The sequence below is a fragment of the Nelumbo lutea genome, chromosome 7 (genome assembly GCF_056320005.1).
Source record: "Nelumbo lutea isolate HS-2025 chromosome 7, American lotus-T2T, whole genome shotgun sequence".
NCBI classification, from domain to species: domain Eukaryota; kingdom Viridiplantae; phylum Streptophyta; class Magnoliopsida; order Proteales; family Nelumbonaceae; genus Nelumbo; species Nelumbo lutea.
Genome location: NC_142690.1, coordinates 20136464 through 20164286, shown reverse-complemented (window position 1 = coordinate 20164286; position 27823 = coordinate 20136464). Strand labels below are relative to the sequence as shown.

The window sequence follows — 27823 nt, the reverse complement described above, 5'->3', positions numbered from 1 at the left end:
TTATTTGCTTCCTCATCATAAGCCTCAAGTAGCAATGTGGACACTTCGACTTTTGCCGGAATCACCGCCTTTGTACCGTATGTGAGGTTGAAGGGGGTCTCACCCGTCGTTGTTTTGATGGTAGCCTAATAGGCCTAAAGAACACTGGGTAGCTCGTCTACCCACAACCCTTTACCTCATGCATGACAAACTTTCAACCCGTGGAGGATACTCTGTTCGTTACTTCGGCCTGTCCATTTGCTTGTGGATGTGCTATCGAAGTGAAGTTTTATAATTTAGTATCTTCAAATTGCTTTCCATTATCCAAAATCAAGACTTTGGGGAGTCTAAAATAGCACACAATGTTTTTCCAAAAAAAAATTTGCACGTTTCGGGTTGTAATGCTTACTAGCGGTTCAACTTCCACCCACTTCGTGAAGCAGTCTACCGCCATGACTAACAACTTTCTTTGTCCGATTGCCGGTGAAAATTGACCGAGGATATTGATTCTCCATTGCGTGAAGGGCCACGAACTTGTAAGATATTTCAAATTGGTAGCATGTTGATGGAGGAAATTGGCATGCCTCTGACATCTATTGCATTTTTTTATGAGTTCGAGTGCATTTGCTTTCATTGCGGGCCAATAATAGCCATACCTTAATGCTTTTTTAGCAAAGGCCCTATCCTCCAAGTGTCCTCCACATAGACCTTCATGGATAGAAGTACAAGCTCAGCTTTTGTGGGTCGCAGGTAACGCAAGTAGGGGAGCACGAATGGTTTTCTGTACAACCATCTGTCTATGATGATATACTTGGCTGATTGATGGTCTACTCTTTGAGTTGCATTGCGTTCCGTAGGTAGGGTCCTGTGGAGTAGATAATCAATGAGCATTCAATCCAGTTCGGTTATGCTTGTAACATGGGAGCAGCCTCTTCTGTCCCCTTGAGAATGATAGGCCAAGGTAGGTCCTCTATGTACACAATCTCCATAGTGTTGTTGGTCATGCTTGCTAGTCGTGATAGGGTGTCGGCATCGACATTCTCAGACGAGCTGAAGTTTGGTAGGATCTCTCTCACTCTGGTTATGTAGGCTACCATAGTCGAGTCACGAGCTTCGTAGTCACCATTGACTTGGTACTATCAGTTGAGAGTCACTACATACGATGAGGTGCTTCGTTCCCATATCTTTTGCTAAGTTGAACCCGACAATTAGTGCCTCATACTCCTCCGCGTTGTTTGATGCCTTGAATCCAAACCAGAAAACATACTCCAACTTCACCTCGTTCGGGCCACACAGTATTAGTCTCATGTTGCTTACTCACTGGTTGGACGAGCCATCAACATGAAGGATACATGGCTCCTCATCCAGGTCAGTACTATTACAACCTGGACTGGTGTTGCATTGGTTGATGCCTTCGACATGCAAGTGGGCTCAGTTAGTTCAGGAGTCGGTGCACTGAACATGCATTTTGCCATGAAGTCTACTAAGACTTGGGCTTTGATCATTGGTCGTGGCTCGAAGCAAATGTTGTACTCGCTAAGCTCGATGGGCCACTTCCTCAATCTCCTTTATACATCGGACTTAAGTAGGATGTGCCTTAAAGGTATATCCATAAGGATGACGATGGTATGAGCTTGGAAGTATGAGCATAATTTTTGAGCTACTACCACTAGCGTGTATGCCAACTTCTTGATGGCGGAGTATCTGGTCTTTGCATCCTGCAGTACCTTACTTACATAATAGACGGGCCATTGACACTAGTCTACCTCCCTGATTAGTACCGAGATGACAACCTTGTCACTCGTGGAGGGGTACAACTTCAAAACATCTTCTTCCTCTGGTCGGGTTAAAATTGGGGTGGTACTTAGATACTTTTTGATCTCGTCAAATGCAAGTTGGCATTTTTCAGTCCACTCGAAAGTCTCATTCTTTTTAATTGCTTTAAAGAAGGGGAGGCATCGACCTGCCGATTTAGACATGAAATGACTTAGGAATGCTACTCGACCAGTCAACCTCTAGATTTTATTTATTTTTCGAGGTGGTCTCATATCTACAATTACTTTTACTTTTTATGAGTTGGCTTCGATACCATGTCGGTTGACTATGTAGCCTACAAATTTTTTCGAAGTGACTCCGAAGACACACTTATTTGGATTTAATTTCATATTATATTTTCGCAAAATTTGAAAAACAACGTATAAATCATTATTTAAATATTCAAAGAACTGAGTCTTCACGACCATTTCATCAACATAATACTCCACTTTATTGCCAATCAATGTCTCAAAAATGTTATTTACAAGTCTCTGGAAGTTTGTCTCTGCGTTTTCCAAACCAAAGGGCATATTTTATAGCAATAGAGCCCTAGTTCGGTTACAAAAGCTGTTTTGTCTTGGTCAATCGTGTCCATCCTAATCTGATTATAGTTAGAGTAGGCATCCATGGAACTCAACAACTCTTGCCCTGAGGTTGCATCTACTAGGCGGTCTATTATGGGTAAGGGGAAGTAATCCATTGGTAGGTTCTGTTCAAGTTGGTGTGTTCGATGCACATGAGCCACTTACCATTGGCTTTCTTTACGAGTACTAGGTTTGTAGGCCTGCTCGGGTAATGAACATCCATGATGAAGTTTGCAACGAGGAGCTGCCCAACCTCCTCATTGACTACCCTCCACTGTTACAGGGTGATGTTGCATTTTCTTTGTCAAATTAGCTTAACTAAAGGTCCACATTTGTGAGTGATAACATAAGGGTTAATTTCGGGCATTTGTTCCGTGGGCCAAACAAAAACGACTAAATTGTTGATTGAAAAACTTATTAGTTGATTTTGGAGTGGTTCGCTTACGAGTGCATCGATCTGGAGAGTCTGATGGATGGCCCATTCGAATGGTTCGATCATCCAGTTCGAATGGATGGCCCATTCTAACAAAAAAAAGGGCAAAAACCTTTGATCAGGTTGACAAGTCGATGGCTCGATCACCCTGGTCAATCGGTCGCTGACCGATTCAACAATTTTTTGCTAGGGACTGTGATTAGGGTAAAATGGAACCGATTGCCTAGACGGTTCCCAAGCCGAGTGGTCCGACCATCAAACCATCCAAGTCAATGATAGTTCGAAAATCATGGTTTTTTACGCTTTTGGATTTTCAGTATTCAAAGGTTTTTTCTATTTTGGGCTTTATTCGAGCATGTGCAGTTTGACGAAGATATGTTCCTTTTTTTTTCATTTTTTATTTTTTTTGGGTCTTCTTCTTTAAGATCCTCCAAAATTGTCAAGTGCTTACCGCCATTTCATTTATTCCCTTTTGTTTTTTCTTTGGGTTTTCTTGTGTAATGTTTTTTTTCTTAGATATGCTCTGTTTCTTTCTTTGGTTGCGTACGTGTTTAGTTCAGCCTCAAAGTGGAACTTTGGACTTGATTTTTTGATTTTTTTCCTTGTGTTTTTTAGTTTGGTGGATTTACCACCATTTTTTCTGTGCTTAAGGTCACTTTGGATTTATCTTCCAAGGTTTTGGAATCCCTCTCAATGTCCACCATTCTCATAACTATGATTACAAAGTTATTTTTATCTAATTATTGACATATAGAAAAAAGTAAAAAAAATGAAACCATAATGGCCATGGGTTTTCAGGTCAACGGTTCAACCATCCAGTTTGAATGGATAGCCTATTCAATCAAAATAAAAAAATAAAAAAGCCAAAAATCGTTGAACGGGTCGATGGTTCAACCACCCATGTCAATGATTCTTTGATTGATTATGATGCTACTCAATCTGAGGTAGTGCACGAACTGAGGAGAGCAATCAGGTAATCCTTTGCAAAAGGGCAAAGCCAAGGTGGAATAACGGAGCTGTGCTTCAAGACCCGCAACCAAGAAAGATGTCAAAGGACCGATGAACTACCCCCGAGTAGATACTCCAATGCTCAAGTCAACAGGAGGTAGAGGAAAGGTGGGCTAAAGTTTCATACACAAGTTCCTTAGTGGAGGAATAGAAAGCAACACCTTGGTAAAGAATGCCATTCTTATAATTTTTATGAAGAAAGACAAAAAATAAATATTATTAGATTCTATTTCCCTCGTCCTCACATTTCACCTTAATATATTTATATAGATATTTTTCTTGCCCCATTACGAATTCACTATGAAAGCCCACCGGGTTCCATTCCTTTCTCTCTCATTGCTCCGTTCGGACCGGCCTTTTACGTAGACCGGGGCCGGATCACCAATTCGACCAAAGCGACCCGAAGTAGCCCTAGACTCCACTGCGGCCGCCCATTTCCGGCAACAAAACTGCTTTCGAAACACAGAGCTGTCCAACCCTAGAATGAATAACAGAATAAGCGTCGAAGCTTGTTAGCTCTAGCTCTCCTGCACTGGACCTGAAATATTCTCTTTCTCTCCCTGCAAAACAGCAAAAAAGATGGCTCACGTTACAGAGGTCTCCCTCACTCCATCTCTCTCTCTCTCCACAATTTGAAGTTTACGGAATTTTGATTTGTTCATCACTTTGATGCCAAACTTATTTATAGTTAGTTTACTTATTGAATTTATTTGACACGAGGAGAGCGTTATTCAGTTGATGCTATTTCAAATTCCACACTTTTGTATTATGACCATTTTCATTGAAGTTTAGCTCAAATTCTATTCATGGGTTCGAAGAGAAGATTTTCTTTTTATTTTTCCAGTCGTGTTATTTGAATTTACTGGGATTTTGAGAACAGGGGTTGCAACGAAGTTTACTTTGGAAGAAAGAGAAACATCCGCATTGAGCTTATATTTGGTGTTTTATTGTCTTTTAGTCTATTTGTACATTTGCTACCGTTTTTTCTAATACTGGGTTTTGGTGCAGGGGGCGACAGAACATGTGGAGGCAGTTCGCTTCAGCTTCTTAACAGATGAAGAAGTGAGGAACCTCAGTTTCAAGAAGATTACAAATCCGACTATATTCGATAACGTAGAGAGACCACTGCCTGGTGGTCTGTACGATCCAGCATTGGGTCCATTGGACGACAGGACACCGTAAGTTTCTGCAAACATTTGTTTATTTCATTTACTGTCTCTCATGGTATTCGTTTGTAGACAACTTTATGGGAAAGCTCTGTTTGAGGAATCTGGGCTCTTGAGTCCTTGAGTATGAGTCATGTTGAGACTCTTGAAAACACGTCTGGAATTAGAGCACGACTCAAAATGAATTTGACCATGTTATGACAAAGTGTGATTGGGAAGAGCTTAAGCCAGAATGTCATCTCTTGAGGGTCACAAGTTACAATATATTGAAGCAAACAAAAGGGGATATTTCAAACACGACTTCACTGGCTAACTGAAACTAACATTGATCTTATCATATTATCTGGTCAAATTCATTAATTCTAAAACACTGGTCAAACTCATTAGTTCTTAAACTTGAGGGACATACAAGTCCTCCCTCCTCTATGTGATTAGAAAGAAATATTGATTCCTTCATGGTGATAGATCTTAGGTGTTGCTTACTTATTGGCCCCTCAAGTCAGGAGTTAATTTCAAGAATATTGTTCTGTTCAGCAAGGGTTACACTAACTTTCATGGAGGCTGTTTCAATATCCTCGCTTGTAGAGAGATATAATGTATTTGGTTTTGTTGTTATTCTTTTAGGAGGGTGTTGGAGTTTATAGGGGTATATTTGAAATGTTGATAAACTTTTGGGGACTATTAAGTATTTAGGGGAGGAAGAGGGTTTGAGGAGGGATTGGAACCAGGCATTGCTGATGGTATTGGTCTATTCCCAATATATACTAAGAAAAGTGGTAGCAGGTGTTGGTCCATTTCTTAAACGATTAGAAGTATTGGTTCATCTTCAACTAGAGTAGGAAGTGCTAGAAACTATAACCAAAGGCCCAAAACAACAACCAAGAAGAGACCAGCAAATTATGATAATTTTGTCCATGGGGATGGGGCAGTAAAGACCTTAAACCGTAATTTAGTAAGGTGCTTCAAATGCATTGAATGGGGCCATGTTTCATCTGATTGTAGAAAGGAGAATCTAAATATGTGTGGCACTATAGCCATGAGGATAAAGAACTAGAAGTTGTTGATGAGGTTGATCACTCTCAAAATTGAGTTGACCTTAACTAGGAGGAAGAAGGGTGAGAAGAGGATAATTATGGGGACATGCATCAAAGACTCTCCTTGCTCCAAAGTGGTGCATCAACTGAGCACCGGTTTCACAACAAATTTTCCTATTTCACACATACCATTAATGGAAAGGTGTGTGGAGCAGTTATCATCATCATCATCATATTATTGGATAAGCAAACAGGAAATTTTTATCAAAGAAGAGAAAAAGCTGAATACATCCAAATGATAATGAAGCTCGAATGAAACCAATCTTGTACAAATATATCTGTAACTACAGAACTCCAATGGAGCTCAAATTAATCTTCAACCTGTCTAAATCCTTCCAGACCTCCTTCCTCATTCCATATTTCTCTTCCTAGCACTTGATAAACTTTCCTCATGCTTTCTTCCTTCCTCTCTCTTTTTTTGGACAAAAGGTAATGTAAAATTTTATTAAATCAGGAATAATATACAAGAGGGTCCCCCCAAAATTGTCACCTTCCTCTTTCTTTCAAAGGCTTCAAAGTCTCTCTTAGCAAAACCTTTGTAACATGAACAACATTAAACTTACTTGAAGCTATGGGTTTCAGGTTTCTTTGGAATCTTTGATGCATCACCACTTTCGACCAGAATAGTCTCCTTTACCCTGCAACCCAAATCAACTCTCAGCCTTCCAATGACCACTTCAGAGATCGAAGAATCAGAGTCACCCCTAACTCAACAACATGAATCAAATTTTTGATGGAGCTCACCTTCTTACCCTCTCGTACTTTTATGCTGCCTCCCTCCTTGTTCTTAAACTCATTGTACACCACCTCTTCCACTGCCTCCACTGTAACTCCACCCTCCTCTACATCTACCATCTCCAAATCCACTGTAAACCCCCCATTCGAAACTGCACCTAAGACTCTATTCTCCTGGCTTAATGTGGGAGGAGCAAAAGAACTCGTACCTAGCTCTCCATTGACGGAGTCAGAAGACTTGAACTCAACAAACCAGCATTTGCTCGTAGCTCTCCACCTCGGTAAGGCCTCATGATTACAGTGCTGTTTGCACCTGTAGACACACTACTAGCTGCATCCTCCCACAAACCAGCATTTGCTCTTCCCTGCCCCTTAGAAGAACTCACCGATCTTTGAAGCTGCCCATCACCTACCCTATTCTCTTCTACCTCAAAATCCAATCTTAACTCTAATTTTACCTTGAGCCTTACCCTTCTTCAAATTGCTTAAAAACTTCACCCATAAGCCCCTGCATTTATAAAAATAAAAGGCCAAAGGCCAAGTTACTTTATGGTGGCAGCTGTGAGAGTAATGTCAAAGGAGGTCGTAGACAACCTTCAACTAAAGACAGAGAATCATCCTCATCCTTATGAGCTATCTTGGTTCAACTAAAGACAAAGGTGACTATTTTCTCTAAACGTCTTGTTTCATTTTCTGTGGACAACAATTACAAAAACAATGTATGGTGTGGTGTGGTTCATGGCATGGATGCTTGCCGCTTTTTATTAGGCTGACAACCATGGCAGTTTTATTGCAAGGCCCTTTGTGATGGTTATCAAAACACACACCTTTACTTACAAAGATAACCATCTTGTTGCCTTAAGGTCTATGAGGCTGTGGAGGAATGGTCTCCTGCCAAATCTTCTAGGACAGTAAATATAACACAGTAGAGAAGGTGACATCTTTTTCTTATTGCTTGGAACGGAGGATCAAGCCATATTTTTACTATTTAGCCCTTTAAAACACTTACTAGAGGAATATAGGGAGTTGTTTCTTAATGAATGGTTTGTAAGGGCTTTCTTTCTTCTTTTTATGTTTTTCTTTTTCTCCAGGGGGGTACACAATGGGGGGTAGCCCATCCCCCCAAACCTATAAACCCCCATCCCAGGTGCAAGTGGGATTCGATCCCAAGTCTCTGTTACAGCCAGTGGGAGACGTTACCATTTGCAAGGGCTTTCAAAACAATGTCATACATACACAAATTGTAGGACAACATGTTAGAAAAGCAAGTTCTTCGTCCCCACATGCCACTCTTACCATTTAAAGATGAAGGCTTCCCATTTAAGTTCAAGTGCAAACAATCTCCAATTCGGTTAAGCTTTGCAATGGCAAATAAATAAAGCTCAAGGTCAAATAATCCCACATATAAACTTTTATATATCAGAACAGCAGGACTACCTTCTTTGAGGAATGTGCAGCACCATATGGATTTGGTGCTAAGTTCTGACCTCTCAAACAAGGCTGCATATGAGCCCTAAAGAACACGAGGAGCTACAACAGAAGGTGAATGAGCTATTGAAAAAGGGGTACATTAGGGAGAGAATGAGCCCTTGTGCAGTTCCATCTCTATTGGCTCCAAAGAAAGACTATGGCATATGTGTTTTGATGGAAACACTATAAACAAAATTGCTATCAAGTATTGTTTCTCTATCCCTTGTTTGGGTGATGTTTCACATGGTGGCTAGGGATAAAATATTTTCAAAGATTGATGTTTGAAGTGATTATCATGAGATCCAAATCAGATTGGTGATGAATGGAAAACACCTTTCAAAACTCATGAAGGACTCTCTAATGCACCAAGGACATTCATGTGAGTTATGAATTAGGTGCTATGTTCATATATTGGGTAGTTTGTTCTTGTTTTTTTTGATGAATGTAGTTTGTTCGTTGTTGTGGGTTATTTTCATGACATATCTGTCCAAGAGCAACATCTCATAACCATCTTTGGTACACGTAGAAAGGAGTAGCTATATGCTAATTCAAAGAATTGCTCTTTTCCTACAGTCTTCGAACACGGACCTCTTTGCTTCGCACTCCATCCCTTTCCTCCATCTCACGGCAAGCTTGACTCCATCTCTGTAACGATCGATCTCTCTCCATAGTGTGACTTTCACATCCACAACACAATGGGTACACTGACACACTATATTCTTTTGCCTAATGCTCTTATTTAATGGCCAAAAAAATTCTAATGATTAGGGATAATCATATTTAGTTTTGGGACCTTGGGGGGGATAAGTGGATAGTGTAATTTCTTCTTCTGATGTAATCTGCAAAATAACTAGCAATCATAAGATGCATGCCATTTGATTTTTGAATGATGTCATCTTTTATGGCTCTGTTCATATTTGAACCAAGTATTGGACCATTATCAATGTATCCAGATTGATTTAAGTATACTCAGTGCTAGAAATTCAAATGAATCTTGTTACTGCACTAAATTCATGCCATTCCCTTTGATGACATGATGATTTTATAGTTTTTTGCTTATAGTCTAATCAACACCTGATGCGGTAATTGTCTGGTATCTGTGCAGTTGTCAATCATGTGGTCAGCGTTCATTCCACTGTCCAGGTCATTGTGGCCATATTGATCTTGTATTACCAGTCTACAACCCACTACTATTCAAAATTCTTTTTGCTCTTCTACAAAGAGTTTGTTTCTTTTGCCACAAATTTAAGGCTAAAGAGGAACAGGTAGTTTTCCCTTTAATGCGATTTTCAGGGTTATTTGTAGTGGCTTTTATGTTGATTTCATATTTTTTCCCCCTCATTTTCCTTCAAGTAAACATTTGCTGTCTCGTTTTATGCTTATCCTTGAGGTCATATTTACATTTCTGTTTACTGGGTTTTAGGTTCAGAAATATGCTTCTCAACTGGAGCTTATAATAAAAGGAGATGTTGCTGGGGCTAAAAATTTAGAGTCAGTGTTGGCTAGTGAATCCTCATTCCGAGACGAACATGAATTGACTCACAAGACAAGTGAATCCTCATCTTTGGAGGAAAATGACTTGACTCACAAGACAGATACCGCCATTCATTCTGTTGATCAGAACTGCAACCCCATGCATTTGCAAGAGCACCATTGGACTTCACTTCAATACAAGGAGGCAATGTCTGTGTTGGGTGACTTTATGAAGGACAAGCATAGCAGGTGTCAAAACTGTGGTGCCAAAAGTCCTAGTATAACCTGTCCTACTTTTGGTTGGTTTCACATGGTATATCTCAGTAGCATTCCCATGACTTGAAAAGTGGTTCTAAAATCCATTCCTTAAACTTGAAAACATGATATTTGAATGCACTATTATCTTTTTCATGCATGAATTTGGATACAATAATATAATTTTATCTCTTTCCTGCATGGTTATTTGCTAGCAGCATGCCTATGCATGCATACATATATACACACAGTCATACATGCATGTCTATCTGGTTTCAAAATAATATGCTGCATTCTCTCTCTATGGTTTTCTTGTGAGTGTTGACAGACTTTTTTTTTTTAAATTTGTTTTAATTTTCTTTTTCCTTTTGATTCATCAGAGATTGTGTTTTATACATAGATAACTGTTTCCTTGGTTGTCTATTTCTCTTTATAAGTTTGTTAATATTTATTTCGAGTTCTATATATTAATTGTATAGTACTTTATTACTTGGAATTATATGTGTGATGTTTTATCATCTATGGATAACCAATTTTTGGTAAGGCAAATCCTTTTTTGTGCAAAAGTCTGATATATTGCAATAATAAGGGTCTGCAAAACCAAAATAACCTTGAAATTATTAGAAAATAAAAATCATCAGCACCTATATGCTACTTGTCTCTAAGGTCATCTTATTACTTATCTCGCTTTCTTTTATGTGCTAATATTGATTTTGACACTAACACTAATTAAAAGATACCTAAATCTGTTGCATATTAATTCCAAGGACAGCTTCTTCCTTGGTTAATTAAATTTCTGTTAATATCTCAGGCTATGATAATGTCCATCTTGTTGAGTTCCTATTCTGTGCCATACCAATATATTCTAACCATTTCAGTTCACCTGATCTGTTGATGATCAACCTAATATGTTATTTATAAAGCTTTGCATATCTGTGGATAGTGGAGCATTATCTCATCATGTTGATTATCAGCGTATTGGTTTATTCATATTGTACATCTCTTTTACTTATGAAGCCAATACCTTCCTTCGTGTACTTAAAAGATGGTTGAAAGTTTCTGGCCGATGTAAAAAGGTTGACTGTTAATATAAATTAAAACATGGTTGTGGAAAAATATTGAGGGGTTTACATTTGCCTGGGAAAAGCTTTTTAAATAATGGAAATTAAGGAAAATCTAAATTCTTGGACAGAATATGTAAATGCAGTAGGTTTTAAGGTACTTCTGTTGCAACTTGCCTGCCCTTAGTCTACTTATTAATGCAACACAAATTTACTTGGAGGCACTGTTATGCAGTCTTGTCACTAAAGTCTGGCTATTTTGCTTTGTCTATTGCATGATCAAAGACTATATCAAGGTATTTGTGGGGTTATTTAATCACATTCCATGTATCATACATGATGCTTTAGTTTTTCTCTGTACCTTTGTCCTGATCCACAGTGAATACAAATTCTTTAGTTATTTAACTATCAAATGTTTATTGATCTTCAATAATATCCTGGTGGTCTACAATGCTTGTAGAACATGTCAAATGCTGATATTAGAGCAAACGTTTTAAGAGGGTGCAAGCTGAGTGATACATTTGTTCATGGAGCTGCACAAAGGTCTCACACTGCTGAAGCTGAAAATGTTGATGATGTATTAGCAAGGGGAGATGATGCTGATATTTTAGAATCTTCTGGAGCTGTCTCTGACGGAACACTGGAATTTGTGACAGAAACAGACAAGAAAATAGGAGAGCATATTCCTCCTGATTTCTTTAGTCAGAGGAAGTTCTTATCAGGACCTCTCTTGCCACCAGAGGTAAAACTGCTAATATGGTCATAATTGCTTCCTAAACAGAAGTTTACTAAATTTAACATTATTTGAATTGGTCTATGGGTTACAAATTCTAGTCTCTGTAATAAAAAAATTTCTTGTTTTTTTTGTGTAATTTTGTCTCAGTAAAATTTGTCAGGTAAAACAAATAAATGAAAAAAAAACTATTTCTGTATTTATGAACATAAGAAAATAGCAGTAGAAGAGCAGATTGATGAAGAGAAGAGAAGAAAGATTGAGAGGGGAGCAAAAGTTGTTATACTGCCCTCTATCCATGCATTTATATTAAAACTAGTGGAATGGCCCATGCGATGCACGGGGTATTTGATATTGATAGTGCTGTTTGACAATGCTTTTACATCTCGGGCATAGATGAAAGTTCACATATCGTTCATGTCCTAAGACAATTATATAATACATAAAAAAAGACTATCCTCACAAAATGTCAAGATCTGAATTTTATAATTATAAAATGTTGGTTGTAAATGCATCAGATTGAAACATTAACGCACCAAATCAATTATAAAGTTATATTCAACAACATTATATATAGATACAGTTCATCCCAATGAAACACAAAATTTATGGAGAATTGGAGATGCCGCTCTTTTTTTTTTGATTAATAATTTTGAAACTTTTATTGATTAAAATACGTTAAGATACAACAATAAGTTACAAAAGAAATCAGCATAGTAAGCTGACCCAGACACCTAGTGCAGAATTACAAATGTGCCCAAAACATATATGTTCTTTGAACCCCTTGCTTTGCTAAGCTATCTGCCAAACTGTTGGTAGATCTCCTTACCCATCCCACCTGAATTGACATGTTCCTTGACATCCATTTAAATCTTCTTAAATCATTCTTCAACTACCATGTCACCCCTTCCCCTTTCTGCAACCATTTTATCACAGTTTTTGAATATCCCTCGATGATCAGTCTATTGATCCTCAACTCTTTAGCCTTCTCAACCCCATATTCCGCAGCTAGAAACTCTGCCCTTGTCACATCACCTACCTCCATAGGACCGAGTACATGGCAATGATGGAACCATTTTCGTCTCTAATGGCCCCCCAATACATGAAGGGCCTGGGTTACCCACGCAACTCCCATCAAAGTTTAGCTTCTTCCAACTACCTGTTAGAGGGGACCAAGTCTCAACAAACTGTCATCTTATAGATGATGAAGCAGCAATAAGTCCCCAAACCCCGAAGACTTCTTCGACCTTAAAGGTTGAAAACAGCTTCAAACTTTTTACCTAATGAGCCACCCTCAATGTTATTGTTTCAACTAAGGCTTCTATGCATTTTTCTTTACTTTTAAATATCCTATCGTTTCTTTCCTCTCAGATGGTCCAAAGTATTGCTGCTCTAGTACATCTCCACCCTTCCACCCTGTCAGGAGAGGACCACTTGCACCCAAAAAGGAAGTAAACCAATTTCATATAAGTCTGACAAAAGGGCAAGATATAAGAAGGTGGAAAACAGTCTCACCATTCAATTTATACAGGACACACTAGTTAGGGGACAAGCACCAATTTGGTCTTTTCCTTTGAAGTACATCAAAGGTGTTAATATAACCATAAGAAACTTCCCAATAGAAAGCATTGATTTTAGGGGGGATAGGAGGGCACAAATTTCTTTGTCTGGAAATTGAATAGAAGATTGTGTGGCAACCGTCGAATGTAGAAAAGATTTACAAGAAAAGGACCATTGGGCATTAGGACCCCAAATTCTAGAATTTGATCCACCTTCCCCCAAAAAAACTGAACTCAACAATCCTAACAGCTCGGACACTACAAGAAGTTCAGACTCTCTAAGGTTCTTGTAAATCCAAAGTTCCAATTCAACCCTGGAAGGTGAGATGGTTGACTTAGGAACTCTGAAATAGGCTTACCCTCGAACCTGGACAGGTCATAAAGAGAAGGATACTTCTCACCCAAAGGAATTTCCCCAATCCACACACCCTCCCAAAATCTGATTTTAGTACCAGAAAACAAGTCATACTTGATAAAATTTAGGAAAGTAGGGAGAACATCATGGATGGCCTTCCAGGTAGCAGCCAAGTTAGCCCTACAGAGACATCTAGCATCCCATCCGTTGCTCGGCATGCCATGAATACTTGCAACCACTTTGTGCCATAATTTCTCATTTTCATTTGGAAACCTCCAAAGCCATTTGCTAAGCAAAGATTGATTCTTGAGTTGAACAGTCCCTATTCCCAGGCCCCCTTCCTCTTTCAATTTCCTCACCTTTTCCCATCTAACCAAATTTTCCATCTTTTTTTTCCCAGGCTCCCAAAGAAAAGCCCTCATGATTTTTTCAATTTTCCTCACTATCCCTTGTGGCGTTCTAAACATTGACATGTAGTATACTGGGAGATTTTCCAAAGTGGATTTAGTTAGGGTTATTCTCTCCCAATGAGATATAGTTCCTTTTCCATGCCGCCAAATGTTTCTCAATCCTTTCCACTACCAGAGACCAAAAGCTAGCGGATCTAGGGTTATCTCCAAGGGGTAAACCCAAATATTTTATTGGCCACTCACCTTTCTTGCAGCCTAGGGAATTTGCCAGAACTCTCACTTCATCCTCTTCGATATTGATTCCAACCAATAAACTCTTTGACCAATTAATCCTCAAATTAGACATCCTCTCGAAGAGTTTCACAACCAACCAACCTCAGATTTTCCACTCTCTCAAATTGGAGATGCCACTCTTAACCAAACCAATTGCAACATTCTCATTTTTTTTGATACTAAATTAATATTAAGCCCATAATAGGTTTATTATTTTCTAACTAAAATTAATATTAATTCAATAAGAGGTGTCTTTTGTATTCTTTTCAAGTTTTGGTGTTTAGATGATTTCACGTGCACTTGTTAATCCTAACTGAGGTTCATGGATTTTTAATTTTTATTCTAAATATCACGGTGAATTTACAGAATAATTGATTGATATATGATTTCAGCAAAAACATTAATAATGATAAATTATTGGTTATGGGATCTCCAATCACCATTTAGCAGTTCTTATGTTTCATGTGTGTAATTAATGAGAATTTATGGACGGTTGCAATGAGTTAAATGAAAATGGTAGGTAGCAACAAGGTCAGCACCAGAGAGTGTATGTGGCCATTTATGGTAGATCAAATACTTGAATGATCAAAAAAGAACATTAGAAAACAAAAATTGTTGAGGGTAAAGATGGAAAGTAAAATCAAGATACAACCATGTTAACAGTTTGCATTCTCATTTTTTATCATTGGAAAAAGTTTGATGGACAGCGTATGCCCTCATGAACCTTGATAGTTAATTAAATATGTTACTGGAAAAGCAAGAATTATAGAGGGTAAAAAGGGAAAGTAAAATCAAGCTTTTTGACTAAAACTTAGCATTTGGCCTCAGGAATCACGATAGTTAAATAAATTACTGGAAAAACAAAAATCATAAAAGGTCAAAAGGGAAAGTAAAATCAGGGTTTTTGACTAAAAATTGTCACCATCCTCGTTTTTATAAATGGTACAGAATTACTGTGCAAGGGCCATACTACCCCTGCTGTTAATATAAAGAATAAAACATAACAGTAACTTGTGTAATTCTGTCTCCAGCTTGGACTTGATAACCCCCTTGGTGAAGATATCGGCTAACTGCATATCAGAAGCAACATATGACAAGCAGACCTCTTTAGTTGCAATTCTTTCTTTAGTGAAACGTTAGTCAACTTCAATTTGTTTAGTTTGGTTATGTTGTATTTGATTATGTTCAATATTGGTAATTGCTTGGTTATCATAATATAGTATTAATGGCTTCTCACAATAAACACCCAACTCTTCAAGAAGAGACCTCGACCATACTTAGAGACAGAATGAGCCATAGATCTGTACTCTACCACAGCATTGGAATGAACAACAACATTTTGTTGTTTGCTCTTCCAAGAAACAGCATTGGAACCAATGAATGCATAGTTATTGTGAAGTTGATCTTTCTTTTTGATCAGTAACAGAAATCTTTCATTAATTAATATAAAAGGTTTAATATAAAGGTGGGGGGAGGTGAACCCTCTTCCTCATCCTGAAGTTGATCTTCTGTCATCAATACACCCAGCCCAGTTTGGATCTATGTAAACTTCTTTGTTCATATTACCATGACCACTATAAAATATCCCTATGCCAGGCTTTCTCTTTAATTAAGCAAGTATTGCCAACAGTTGCAAGATGTGTACTTCTTGAAGCATGCATATACTGACTATGAATGCTGACAACTTATGAAACTGGCCTGCGTATCCATATGTATGGGTCCTTATCTATGTCTATTGGTTGGTACACTGCAATATGGGCCGATACAAGGGTGTATTTTATCGATACACATGACTGACGGTATACATGTCGAGTTGTAGCATGCCACATTTCCCCCTTCTTAATACCACTGCAATATGCTCTGTATTGGCCGTATCATGTCAATATTTTAATCCTTGCCCCTATCCATGTATTTATGTTAAAAATAAAGCTGTAGAATGACCATATTACTCCTGCTGAGAATTTAAAAAGTAAAGCATAACATCGACCCTAACAGCAGTTATAAGAAACTAATATAGCACATCGAAAATCAAAAACAGCCTATAATTGACAGGAACCAACATCTAAACAGTAATGTATACCCATATAACTCTTAATGTTTCCATGGCCCACAGGTAAAGGAGACTATGAGGCTTTTGTGGAAAAATGAAGCTCGGCTATGCTCTCTTATTTGTGACATTCAGCATGAGAGATTACATCTGTCTGGGATGAATGCAAGGCATTCGATGTTTTTCACTGAGGCTCTTCTTGTTCCTCCTATCAAGTTTCGCCCCCCAGCCAAGAGTGGTGATTCTGTAAGTTTTCATGTATTTATCTTTTTTATATGTCATGCAACCTGCCTTCTGATTCTCTGGATTTCTTGACAAAGTTTTCCTTTTTCAATTTATAATAGACGATATTATTAATTGAGTGCATTTGTAGGAAATGATTCGCTATACACAATCCACAGTAGTTAAATTTGTTTTACCTATTTAAATCATTTAAGCACAATTTATTTTTGTTTTTATTGATAATAACTCATTTTTTAAGTACCAGTTTCACACCATAGATTTTTTAAACACCAGTTTAGTGATCATTAAACATCATGTTAGGAGATAGGTAAGCTTGGTGCAATGGTGAAATTTTGGGCTGCTGAACATTAAAGTGGAGGTTCAAGTTTTAGAGTGGCCACTTTGTGCAAAAATGATAAAAAATTGAAGCACAGAATATATTGGGTTGATGGCGGATGCCCTTTTTCTGTATTGTTTGGGAGTGATCCTTCTTTATCTATATCCTTGTATTTTGTGGGCAAGCCCCTTTGAGTGAATGTTATTCATTATACTTTGCAGGTTAAGTACTAATCTTTTCAGGCTTGCTGATGGAAGAAATTTCCTTGTGATTTAACTTATTGCACTCCTTATAAGTTTTGAAACTTGGTTTCTCTTTAGCTTGAATTTTGCTGATACTGCCATAATGAAAGGAGAATGTTGTCCTTTGGTGGTTTTCATTATGGGTTGATGGTACTTGATGGAGGAGGCAGAGTTCTAGAAAGTTGGGAAGTTGAGGAGATGAGGATGATGAAGAAGCTAAAAGAATCATGGATATGGGGACATAAGAAGTATTCGGAGGGTGGAAATATAAGTTGAAAGTTACTAAATTGAAGTAAGGAGGGTGGAGATATCATTTTCTTTTGAATGGGAATGGCCTTAAATATACAAAACAGGTAAAATTGTTTTAATTTATCAAAGAAAAGATGAGATTATTTTAAGAAGTTAGTTGACATTCTTCTTGTTCATGGCTTCCTCCACCTAGAAAGGGGTACAATATTATGGAGATGCACAAAGGATGCAATTATGGACAGTATTGCAGGAACGTAATAGAGAGTATTTAAAGATAAATGCCAATCTAAAGAAGCATTGATGGAAACTATCATGGTAAGGATAGTGAATTAGGTAAAGACTTTGCCCAGCTTGACATCCTTGTCCACTGATGATATCATTGACAATTCTCAAGTCATTGCTGCCTCTACTTCTCGGACAAGAATAATTGTCTAATTTGTTGTCTCCTACTTGACCCAATATCATTTGACGGGTGTAGGTTTGGGAATCTCAATAACTTAGGGGCCGAAGGAGCATTCAGAAGGCGTGCTGGAACTGTTATGCATCCTTTTCAGGGCCCATTGAATAAGGTTGAACTTTGTTCTACATGGATTAAAGCTGGGCAAACTCATCAGTAAAAAGGATTAAATCTAGGCAAGGATCTTAACTTGAGGAACATAATGGTGGAGGGGGGCTCCATGTTAGTTGTGAGCTTATTTAGAAACAAGCTACTGGAACATGGACATATAAATATCTGTCAAGGTAATTCAGATTGCTGGCAGCAGATCTAAAATGAACTCCAAGATGTATAACAGCACGTTTGATGCCTTGGAGAGTCCAGACAAGGACTGAATAGAGCACACCTGATTTTGGGTTGATTCCATGGGGGACCTGATGTAAAAGACATTTTGGGGTAACCAGGTAAGTAGTGAATGCTAGCTAACAATAGAGTTCTTCATGATGTTATTTTGTAGTTTATTCTTTTCAACAAATTAATAAGAGGCTTTGATTGTTACTATAAAGAGAACATCTGTCTTCTAAGAAAAATACAGATCAAGGCATATGATTTTGTCTGTCATTTCTTTGTTGGTTGGGGAGTTGTCTCCATCTCATTCCTCAATCTAAGGTTATTAATAAAATGAAATGTAATTGATATGCATGCGAAGGATGTATCGTGAGTGGATTAGTTCTGCTGGGAAGTCTAGAAGATCAAGAACAAGAGCAGGTGAGAACAGATGTGAAGTGCAGTCCAAGGGGATAATACGATTAAAATTGGTAATGGAAGAAGCAAACCTGGGAGGACCTCCTCATTTCTGGGGGACTCATACCTACCCAGTTTCTTGTTCCTCCAAAGCCAAAGTTGCAATGTCTTGTTTTGGGGTTGTGTTGTTTTCATGGATGACCTCATTGCAATCTATTGTTGAAGCTCGGTTGTTTTCTATATATAGAAAGTTTTGTTGTCGTTTTCCTCTCATTTAATAGATATTCTGCTTTATAATCTTATATATAGGCTTAATAGATACATATTTAATAGATATTTTTCCTTACCTTACCTAAAAAAACATTTTTGTAGGCTTAGCATGTATACATGTGTCTGGGCCCAAGGTAGGCCCTAAACTTTTCCATGCTGGGCTTGGGCTCACTAAAATTAGGTGAACCAAAATTGCTCTCTGTTCCATGACTGTTGCACATATTCTTTGCTTCCATCTTGAAACAACTTTACAACCTTTGGTGGATGGGTCCTGGTGGTTCAAGGCAGTTGGTGGAAGATCCTTGGAATTTTCTTAATGCCTCCTTGTTAAATGATTAGGCGATTTCATCTTATAAAAAAGAATAGGTGATTTAATAGAAAAATTGAAGGTCAGTAGGCATTTATGAGCTAATCACATCTCTGAACCCTGATGGCTGAAAAAGCCAAACTCCTCAAATGAATGTTTTTCAGAACATTCTCATTCACCATGGCAGTTGCTGGTCTAAGCCAGTGGTATTTTGTTCTGTACCCTGCTTTACTTAAAGCTTTTAACTTATGATGTTTGTTCACATAGTTTTTATGATGCAGTTGTCTTCTATTTTTGCTTGTCTTCTGCTATTACTTGTATGCTAGATTCTTGCATGGTTCAACTATTATAAATGCTGTGGTGAACTTTTTAACTTTGTTGATGATGTTACCCTTAGGTGATGGAACATCCCCAAACTGTTTTATTAGGGAAGGTATTACAATCCAATATTGCTTTAGGCAATGCACATGCCAATAGCTCAGACCGCTCAAAGATTATTCCTAGGTGGATGGATCTTCAACAAACTGTGAACATATTATTTGATAGCAAGACTTCGGGTACATATTTGTCTCTTAGCATGTATTTGTCAATATTTGTATGTATGTTTGTAAGTATGCATGTATGTGTATTTATTGTTGTACTTTATTTAAGTTCATATGCCTAAGGTAGGCTAAATGCTCTTCAAAAATATTTGTTTCAATATATTGAAACTATATCTGATGTTCATATTTGTTTCTAGTTATTTCTTCAAAATACTTTTGTTTCTGATATGAAGGATTTTTATCTTGCATATTGAAACGGAATTAATGTTTTGAAAGTCGTAATTGTATTGCTAAACATAAGGGGTTTAAATTGATTTGTATTTGTGGATCATATCATAAATTGTAAAGTTTTTTTTTTCTGAATTTTCTAAAAGTTGTCAAAAACCACAAAATTAGATAAACTTCTCAAAAAATAGAAAAAATGACTTTGCACTAACTTCCAATCTATGGACATCACATAAGTAAATAGTTGTAGTGATAATTACTCTACATTCATTGCATTTTCGATATTCATATTTCAATAGATGCCATGATATGTTTAAGGACAAATTTCCTTTAGTTATCCTTGTACAAGTTTTTTAGAGAAAAGAGGACCATAATGTTCTCTAGTCTCTATTGTTTCAATTGTTAAAATCAAATATGCATCTTGAAATATACTAAAATAAGAGATTGCTAGGTTGCATTGACTCTACACAGATTCAAGAACAAAATAATTGAAAATTTAAACTACAATATCAATACAATAGTGTGAAGCTACAAATAAACATTATATCCAATTAAAGAAATTAAGTTCCAAGATATGAACTGAGATACCATGATTCATTTACGAACTTTACTTCTAAAGTCTTAAGAAGTCTATGCAGATTCAATAACAAAATATTTCAAATTTCAAACTATACACATCAGTAAAGTAGTGAGACACTAAAAAATAGAAAAAAGGCTTTTCCTTGTTGTTTTCCCCCTTTCATTACTCTTCCTTGCCTTTTTATTAGTAAATTTATAGCCTTCTTTAGTTGCTGATATTTTTTGACATGCAATTTGCTCTATTAAATACTTTTTATTTTATTGTTTTGAAATGTTGAGATTAATTGATTTAAATGTTATTGTCATTTAGGTATGAAGATTTGTATTATTTAGAATGGTCATTATTATTATTATAAAGGGTATTGCTATAGTTTCAATATATGAATGTTGGTTGTTTCCTACAATCAGGGAATTTACCTTGAATTTTGTTTTATTTTTTTTTACTTCGTAAACTTCAAATGCCTAGGCAACTAGGTGCCCGACTTTCTCCTAGTTCCACCTAAATGCTTTACAATCATGGCAAGGCTAATACCTGTTGAGCTACTTTATCTTTCAAGTTTCAACTCTTTCTTCCAACTAGATTCAACTTACTACTGCATCTACTTCATGTTCTTAATAATTCTGTCAGTTTTCATTAGAAGATCAACGCCTAAGAGCCAATTAGTGCATTACGTTTTATTGTTGATTGTTTTTCGGTTGTCGTTTTTGCTTGATTTTTTTAGGTTCTATTTTAGGATGGACAGATATGAGACATGGGAACTTGGGAAGGAGGAGGCTCATGACCTGAGGTATAGCGGTATAGCTGGAAGAAACAGTATGACAAGTACAGGGAGAGTGTCAATTTGAAGGATAGGGTGGAGCATTCTGAAGTTAGTGGCAGCTGTTTTTTTTTTTTTTTTTTTCTTTTTCTTTGGCAGTGTTATGGTTTTATGTTTTTAGGTGTGTGATTATTAGTCAACAGTGGGTCTTGTGTGATGTCTTTTGTGGAGATGCCATGACTAGTGCATTTTGGGTTTCCTTTCTGTTTGGAAGTTGGGATTAGGGGCTTGAATATGGACTTTGTAGAGATGTGCAGTGTCAAGGTAGGCTCTAGAACAAAATCAATGTTAGGGTAGATGGTTTATTGTTGGAGGCTCAGATATCAGATTATTGGTGAGAAGTTGATGGTTCTGAGCCCATTTGGGTCTTGGGTTTAGTCATGGGCCTCTACGAATTTCTAATGGATGTTTGACCTACAATGCCAATTGTAAGGAAGGATCATCCTGTTTAGAATGGTATGGGGGAGACTTCAATATTCTGCAGTCTGGGTTGAATGCAGGTAACTTGCATAATTTGTGGTTTGGCTGTTTTGTATAGATAATTTCAGGTGGCATTTCAAGACAGAGAAGTCACTGAGTCTTGGCTGTTTTCAGGTTAAAAGTACCTTTGGTGGTGGATTAACAATGGAATGGTAGGAAACTTTTATGTAAGTGGAGGCAGAATTGTGTAGGCTAGAGATGCTACAGTGTTTAAGTGGGAGGTAGAAGAGTTCATTTCTTTTTTTTTGGGGGGGGGTGTTATTTTGAATCTTCCTTTTATGATGTTGACACTATCTGTTACTCTGTCAGTGTATGCCATAAATGCTTTTCTCAAAGGCCTCAAAGAGTAAATGATGGTAGTTCACAAAGGGTGTCAAGGGTTTCTTTGTACCAGGTTACTTTGTAAACTGATTTCTGTTAATGGGAGTTTTGTTCTTTCATCCTTAAAGAGGAGGTTGCATCTCGTGCCTCTTCTTAGGCTGTTTGTATGCTCACTGTTTCTCTATTAATAACAATTTCATTACTTTTTTATCAAAAAAAGAAAACCATGTTGTGCAATTGAAGTAGAAAGTGCATTGCTGTTTAGGCATTAGGTTCAGGGCTGTGGCTATTTAGGTCCTTGAGGGCTTTGGCATGAAGAAAGAGGAAATATTTGGAAGTTGGTATTGGTTGAGGCTCAGACACATTCTTCTTCGGTAACATTGCCATTATTGCTGAGTCCTGAGTTCTGAAAATGTTACGGTTGCTAATGTGACTACTCTTCCCAAATATCAGTTCAGCTGTTATCAAAAACTAAGAAACAAGCAAATTTATGTCCCTGTTGTTATTAGTGTCAGGTACTGTAAAAGGTACTGAGGTGCTGAATATCAAGTATTGTTTTGCGATAAGCAGATACATCAACTGTTTTTTGTGTAATTAAAAAAAGAAGTATGCTATTATATGCATATTAGCAACCGATATTTGAAAGAGTTATTAGAATTTATATGTCCCCTTTCTACCTTCCTTCATCTTTGATGTGGATCAAAGAATGAATGAATGATAGCTGATAAAAGAAAAGAATGAATGAATGATAACATGTATTTAAAAAAATCCACATATTGTAAGAGAGACCATAAAAAAAATTGTGTTGTTATCTTATACAATTTATTCCTCTTCATGATGGAAGAACAAACCGTTATCTCACTTTTCCCTATACTTTGTTGAATACACTGCTTTTTCTTTCTCCTGGTCTTCTAATACTATTTTCCCCACTGTCCAGGTCTCTGACTATCAACTGAAAGTATCTATATATATTCCTCTAGCAATTCATCAGCTCCAGTGGTTGACTGGTGGATTTTGCACTTTATGGCAGGTCAAAGAGACAATACAGCTACCGGAATATGTCAGCTGCTGGAAAAGAAGGAGGGAATCTTTCGCCAGAAAATGATGGGAAAGAGGGTTAATTATGCATGCCGGTCCGTTATATCTCCTGATCCTTATTTAGCAGTAAACGAAATAGGGATTCCTCCCTATTTTGCATTAAGGTTAACCTATCCAGAGGTAAGGGATGGTTTATTATCACTTATGCTGAAACATAATATGCATTTCTATTTGTCCTTGATTTGCATAACTTACCATGTGCATGTGAATATGCATATGTATGCTTGCATGCATGGACACTGAAATATAGTCTTGAATGCATTGCTTGCATGCACCCAATTTTCATGTGATTATTTGCTGGTATTCCCACAAGTGCAAGTATTTGCTTCTTAAATCATTTCATAGACTTGTTTATAATACATGCATTTTTTTTCATAAACTACTAACTGCATTGCATAGCTGCATGTGAGTTTGTCAGTTGTGGCATTCTATCAGGGAATTTGACTATAGATGTTAATCATAGAGTCTGGTTGGTTATTTTGCAATTTCTGTATTTCAAGAATTGTGATTAAGTTTTGATGTCCTGCAGAGGGTAACTCCTTGGAATGTTAACAAACTGAGGGATGCTATTATTAATGGTGCTGAGCATCATCCTGGAGCTACTCACTATGTAGATAAATTGGCAACTGTTAAGCTTCCACCAAGCCGAAAAATGCGTATGTCTATTTCAAGAAAGCTTCCTTCCTCGAGGGGAGCTGTTACACAACCTGGGAAAAATTTAGAGTACGAATTTGAAGGCAAGGTTGTCTATCGCCATTTGCAAGATGGTGATATTGTGCTTGTCAATCGACAGGTATGACATCATGATTCTGGTTGTTGCATATGTGCTTTTGCATTCTTTTATGTTTCCTTTTAGATTGCCATAGCATGCCATAGATGTTTATTCTAGGGCTTGCCTCAATATTTATTGGCACTCTAATCAACTGATTCAGGTAGTTTCTGTTTTTTCTTAAATGAGAGGACAACTGAATTTAGATGCTTTGTGGGGAGAACTGGTAAAATCAGTTGCAATCATGGTTCAAATTTACAGTATTTATTTTTGAAGTGATTATATTTGTAGAGGTATAATTGGAGCTATTATTATCTTACATTGTAACTGATGTAAAGGATTTTCTTGAGGTAGTGAGAGCGGATGAAGGAGGGGTCATTTCAGACGGCCTTCTTTGAGATGTTTTCTGAGGGTGTTAAATAGCGTGCCCTTGCTTGTGATCTTTAGGTTGAAGAACAATGGGTTTTGGGTAGAGGAAAAAAAATGTTGGCTGCATCCTTTCCATTAGTATTTATACTAATTTTTTTTTTGAAGAAGGTAATGTATTGTATTGCAAAAGGAAATAACAAACATCAGCCCATTACAATGAGGACCTGTACATTGGGAATTTACAAAAAATCTGAAAAATCAGATAAAGAAAGGTCCAGTTCTTTTTTTTTTTGATTAATGAAGAAAGGTTCACTGAATGGCTAAAGCTGAACTCTAGTGAAAGCTTTTTGTACACATAACTAGGAACATGGAAAACTATAACTTTGTTCTTGACTGAAACTATGTCATTGGAAAGATTCTTAAAAATCAGGCTGTTCCTTTTCTTCCAAAGGGTCCAAAAGGATAGCAGCTGGAAAAATCTTCCAAAGCAGCTTGCCTCTTACATTCATACCCTCAAGGGTCCACCCCTGAAGCAGCTGAAGGACTTAAGCAGGTGGGCAAGAAGAGACACCAGAACTGGATAGAGCCATTTCCCAAAGCTGCTGAGAGAGGTTACAGTAATAAAAATGTGATTGGAAGATTCCGGAACTTCATTGCAGAAAGAATGGCAGAAAGTAGGAAGCTGCGTTCCCCTTCTGAGCAGCCGATCTGCAGTTAGGCACTTATCAAGTGCTGCAGTCCAAACCAGGAAGGCTACTCTTGAAGGAGCATAGAACTTCCAGATTTAATTCCAAGGGAAGTCTCCTTCCTCATCGGCCACAAGGTTTTTGTAGAAAGACTTAGAGGAGATAGTGCCAGAAGCCTCCCAAGCCCAAATTCTTTCATCATCTATTAGTGGACCTATTTTCCAATCATTAAGATTTCTTCTGAAAGTAGGGCTCCATATAACTTCACCATTCTTCAAGTCAAAACAGTTTTCCACTACTGTATCTTTATCCTGTGCAATACCAAAGAGAAGAGGGGAAAGCAGTGCCCCTACACCATTTGTCATGCCACAACTTGAGGAGATTACCCTCGCTGACCTTGCATTTAATTCCCTTCAGGAGATCAGGGAAGATAGAGACAACATTGCTCCATGAGGCACATCCCCTTGGGAGAAGGCCAGGACCTGAGTCCCTCTAGATTTGTGAGCCTATACTTATGTGCAATGATTCTTCTCCACAGGCTGTTCCTCTCTTTGCAGAATCTCCAACACCCTTTACCAAGAAAAGCCTTGTTAACAACTTTAATATTTCTGATTCCTAAGCCACCAGTTCTCCTTGATTTGCACCCAGATTTCCACCTTACCAAATTCAAGTTGAAACTGTTCCTCGACACAGCCCATAAAAAGTGCCTCATTTTCTTCTCTAGAAGCTTTGCAACACTGGCAGGAATCTAAAATAAAGATATGTAATGGATTGGGAGTGAAGACCAAATGTAATACTGAATTGGGACAGCTTCTAAAGCTGGTTTTTTCACAACTTCTTGTTGTAATCCTGTTTTTATCTAATTAATTAAATCTTTTTTTTCCATGTTACTGATCAAGAAGAAAAAAAGGATTGGGAGTGAAGACAATACACTCTTAATTAGAGTGAGCTTACCTCCCTTTGATAAATATTTAGATTTCCACATTGCCAATTTTCTGTCAAATCTGTCAGTAACTGGATCCCAGATCTTAGAAGTTAGAAGACACTGGCCATACTGGTTGGCAGATTTCCAGATTTACAGCTGAAGACACTAGCCATACTGGGATCAGGAAGACCTTCCTCTGTCTTCAACAATTCACTAAGTTACTTTTGAGGCATGAAACTGCTTTAAATCATCTGAGTACATTTACATTATAATTCTTAATTCATATAAATTTGAAAATGGTTATACATGCACTTAATCTGGAAACTCTCAACACTCCCCATCAAGCTAGGCATAACTATTTTACATAACTAGCTTGGCTAGATTGTTTTCCATTGTAGGCTGAAGGATTCCCTTTGTCATACAAATCAGCTAGCTGGTTAGGCAAATTTCTCCACTAAGAACTCAATCATGTATTCATGTTCCATATGTTTTGTACGGTCATATTGGACTACGTTATTGGTGTTGATAGCACCCTGATTGTCACAAACCAGCTTCATGGGGCCTTCAACTACAACTTCCAATTTGGTCATGAAACACCCTCTACCCCAACCAATCCCCTTCACCAATAAAGCTTCCATCAAAGTTGAGTTTTATGAACTTGGGGGCCTGGGGCTTTCACTTCATAACTATCTTTGTCTTGTCTTGAGCCGATAATGCCACCTCTTTCCAGGTTCTTAAAATATCATTAAGTGAGAAGTCTTTGTAAGTCATCCAAAGTTTTCACCTAGTGTGCAACTTTTAGTTTAACTAAATCAAAGATTTCTGCTTAAGTCCTATTCTATCATTGAATATTGTTCCATTTCTTTCATCCCAAATAGTCCAAACTATAGCTGCTTTTATTGCTTTCGAAAGTAATCTTCCTCTTTTTATTGGCTGTTTCAAGAAATTAGGATAAAAAAGGCCCATCCCATCATGAGGTGGAGACATCTGCACCCAAAAAGAAAACAAAGCTGCTCTAAAATACAACACAAAGGAACACAAAATAATAATATGGGAAATTGTTTCACCACTATTGAGATCCTAAAACAAAGTTGCTCTAAAATACACCACCAATCTTCATCCCCGTCTTGAGATCTTGAAAAACACATGAAGAAGGGTAAAAAGTAATAGAGCAATTAAGTGACTTGGTCAACTTACTAACAACCATAAGATTAAACAGAAACTTAGGGACATACAAAACTGAGGATAAAGATAAGGGGGTCATGTTAATACCACCAACACCACAAATGGAGGATGTGGAACCATTAGCAAGGGTAACAGATTGTGATGTTGAGCAATGGGAAAGGGGAGAAAACACACTTGGAGTTCCAGTCATGTGATTGGAGGCTCCAGAGTTAATAATCCAGGGATTGGGTGTGGATGCCAGACAAGCTATACCTGAGTGTGCGAGAGTGGCCGTATTCTGCTGCGATGTGGCCTGAACAAACCTCTCATACTCATTACGGGGAACACTCATCATCTTTCTCTCGGGAACACTTGTGGATGTAGGAAGCATCTGATCAGCTGAACGACTCTCTTGTTTGAAGCTACTGTCACTAGTCATGGCATGATTGGTCCAAGTTGAAGGCGGACCATGCAAGTCATAGCAATAATTAATGGTATGTCCATCCATACCATAGTGTGTACACCTCCTCGGACCTGACCTACGTCCTCGGCCACGGGCTCCCCCTGAATCTCTACCTCGAGTACGACCA

At 37.6% G+C, this 27823-nt stretch overlaps 1 protein-coding gene across 1 annotated transcript in view; it reads left to right on the top strand.

The window, feature by feature from the left end:
- Positions 1 to 4257: 4257 nt before the first annotated feature.
- Positions 4258 to 27823, top strand: part of NRPA1 (nuclear RNA polymerase A1) — a 72173-nt gene continuing 48607 nt past the window's right edge. The window contains exons 1-9 of the mRNA XM_088956011.1: positions 4258 to 4416; positions 4828 to 4997; positions 9390 to 9549; positions 9708 to 10070; positions 11534 to 11815; positions 16517 to 16696; positions 19655 to 19814; positions 23253 to 23440; positions 23850 to 24113. Of these exons, the coding sequence (XP_088812137.1) occupies positions 4399 to 4416; positions 4828 to 4997; positions 9390 to 9549; positions 9708 to 10070; positions 11534 to 11815; positions 16517 to 16696; positions 19655 to 19814; positions 23253 to 23440; positions 23850 to 24113 (1785 nt within the window). The 5' untranslated portion in view covers positions 4258 to 4398. The remainder of the gene's footprint in view (positions 4417 to 4827; positions 4998 to 9389; positions 9550 to 9707; positions 10071 to 11533; positions 11816 to 16516; positions 16697 to 19654; positions 19815 to 23252; positions 23441 to 23849; positions 24114 to 27823) is intronic.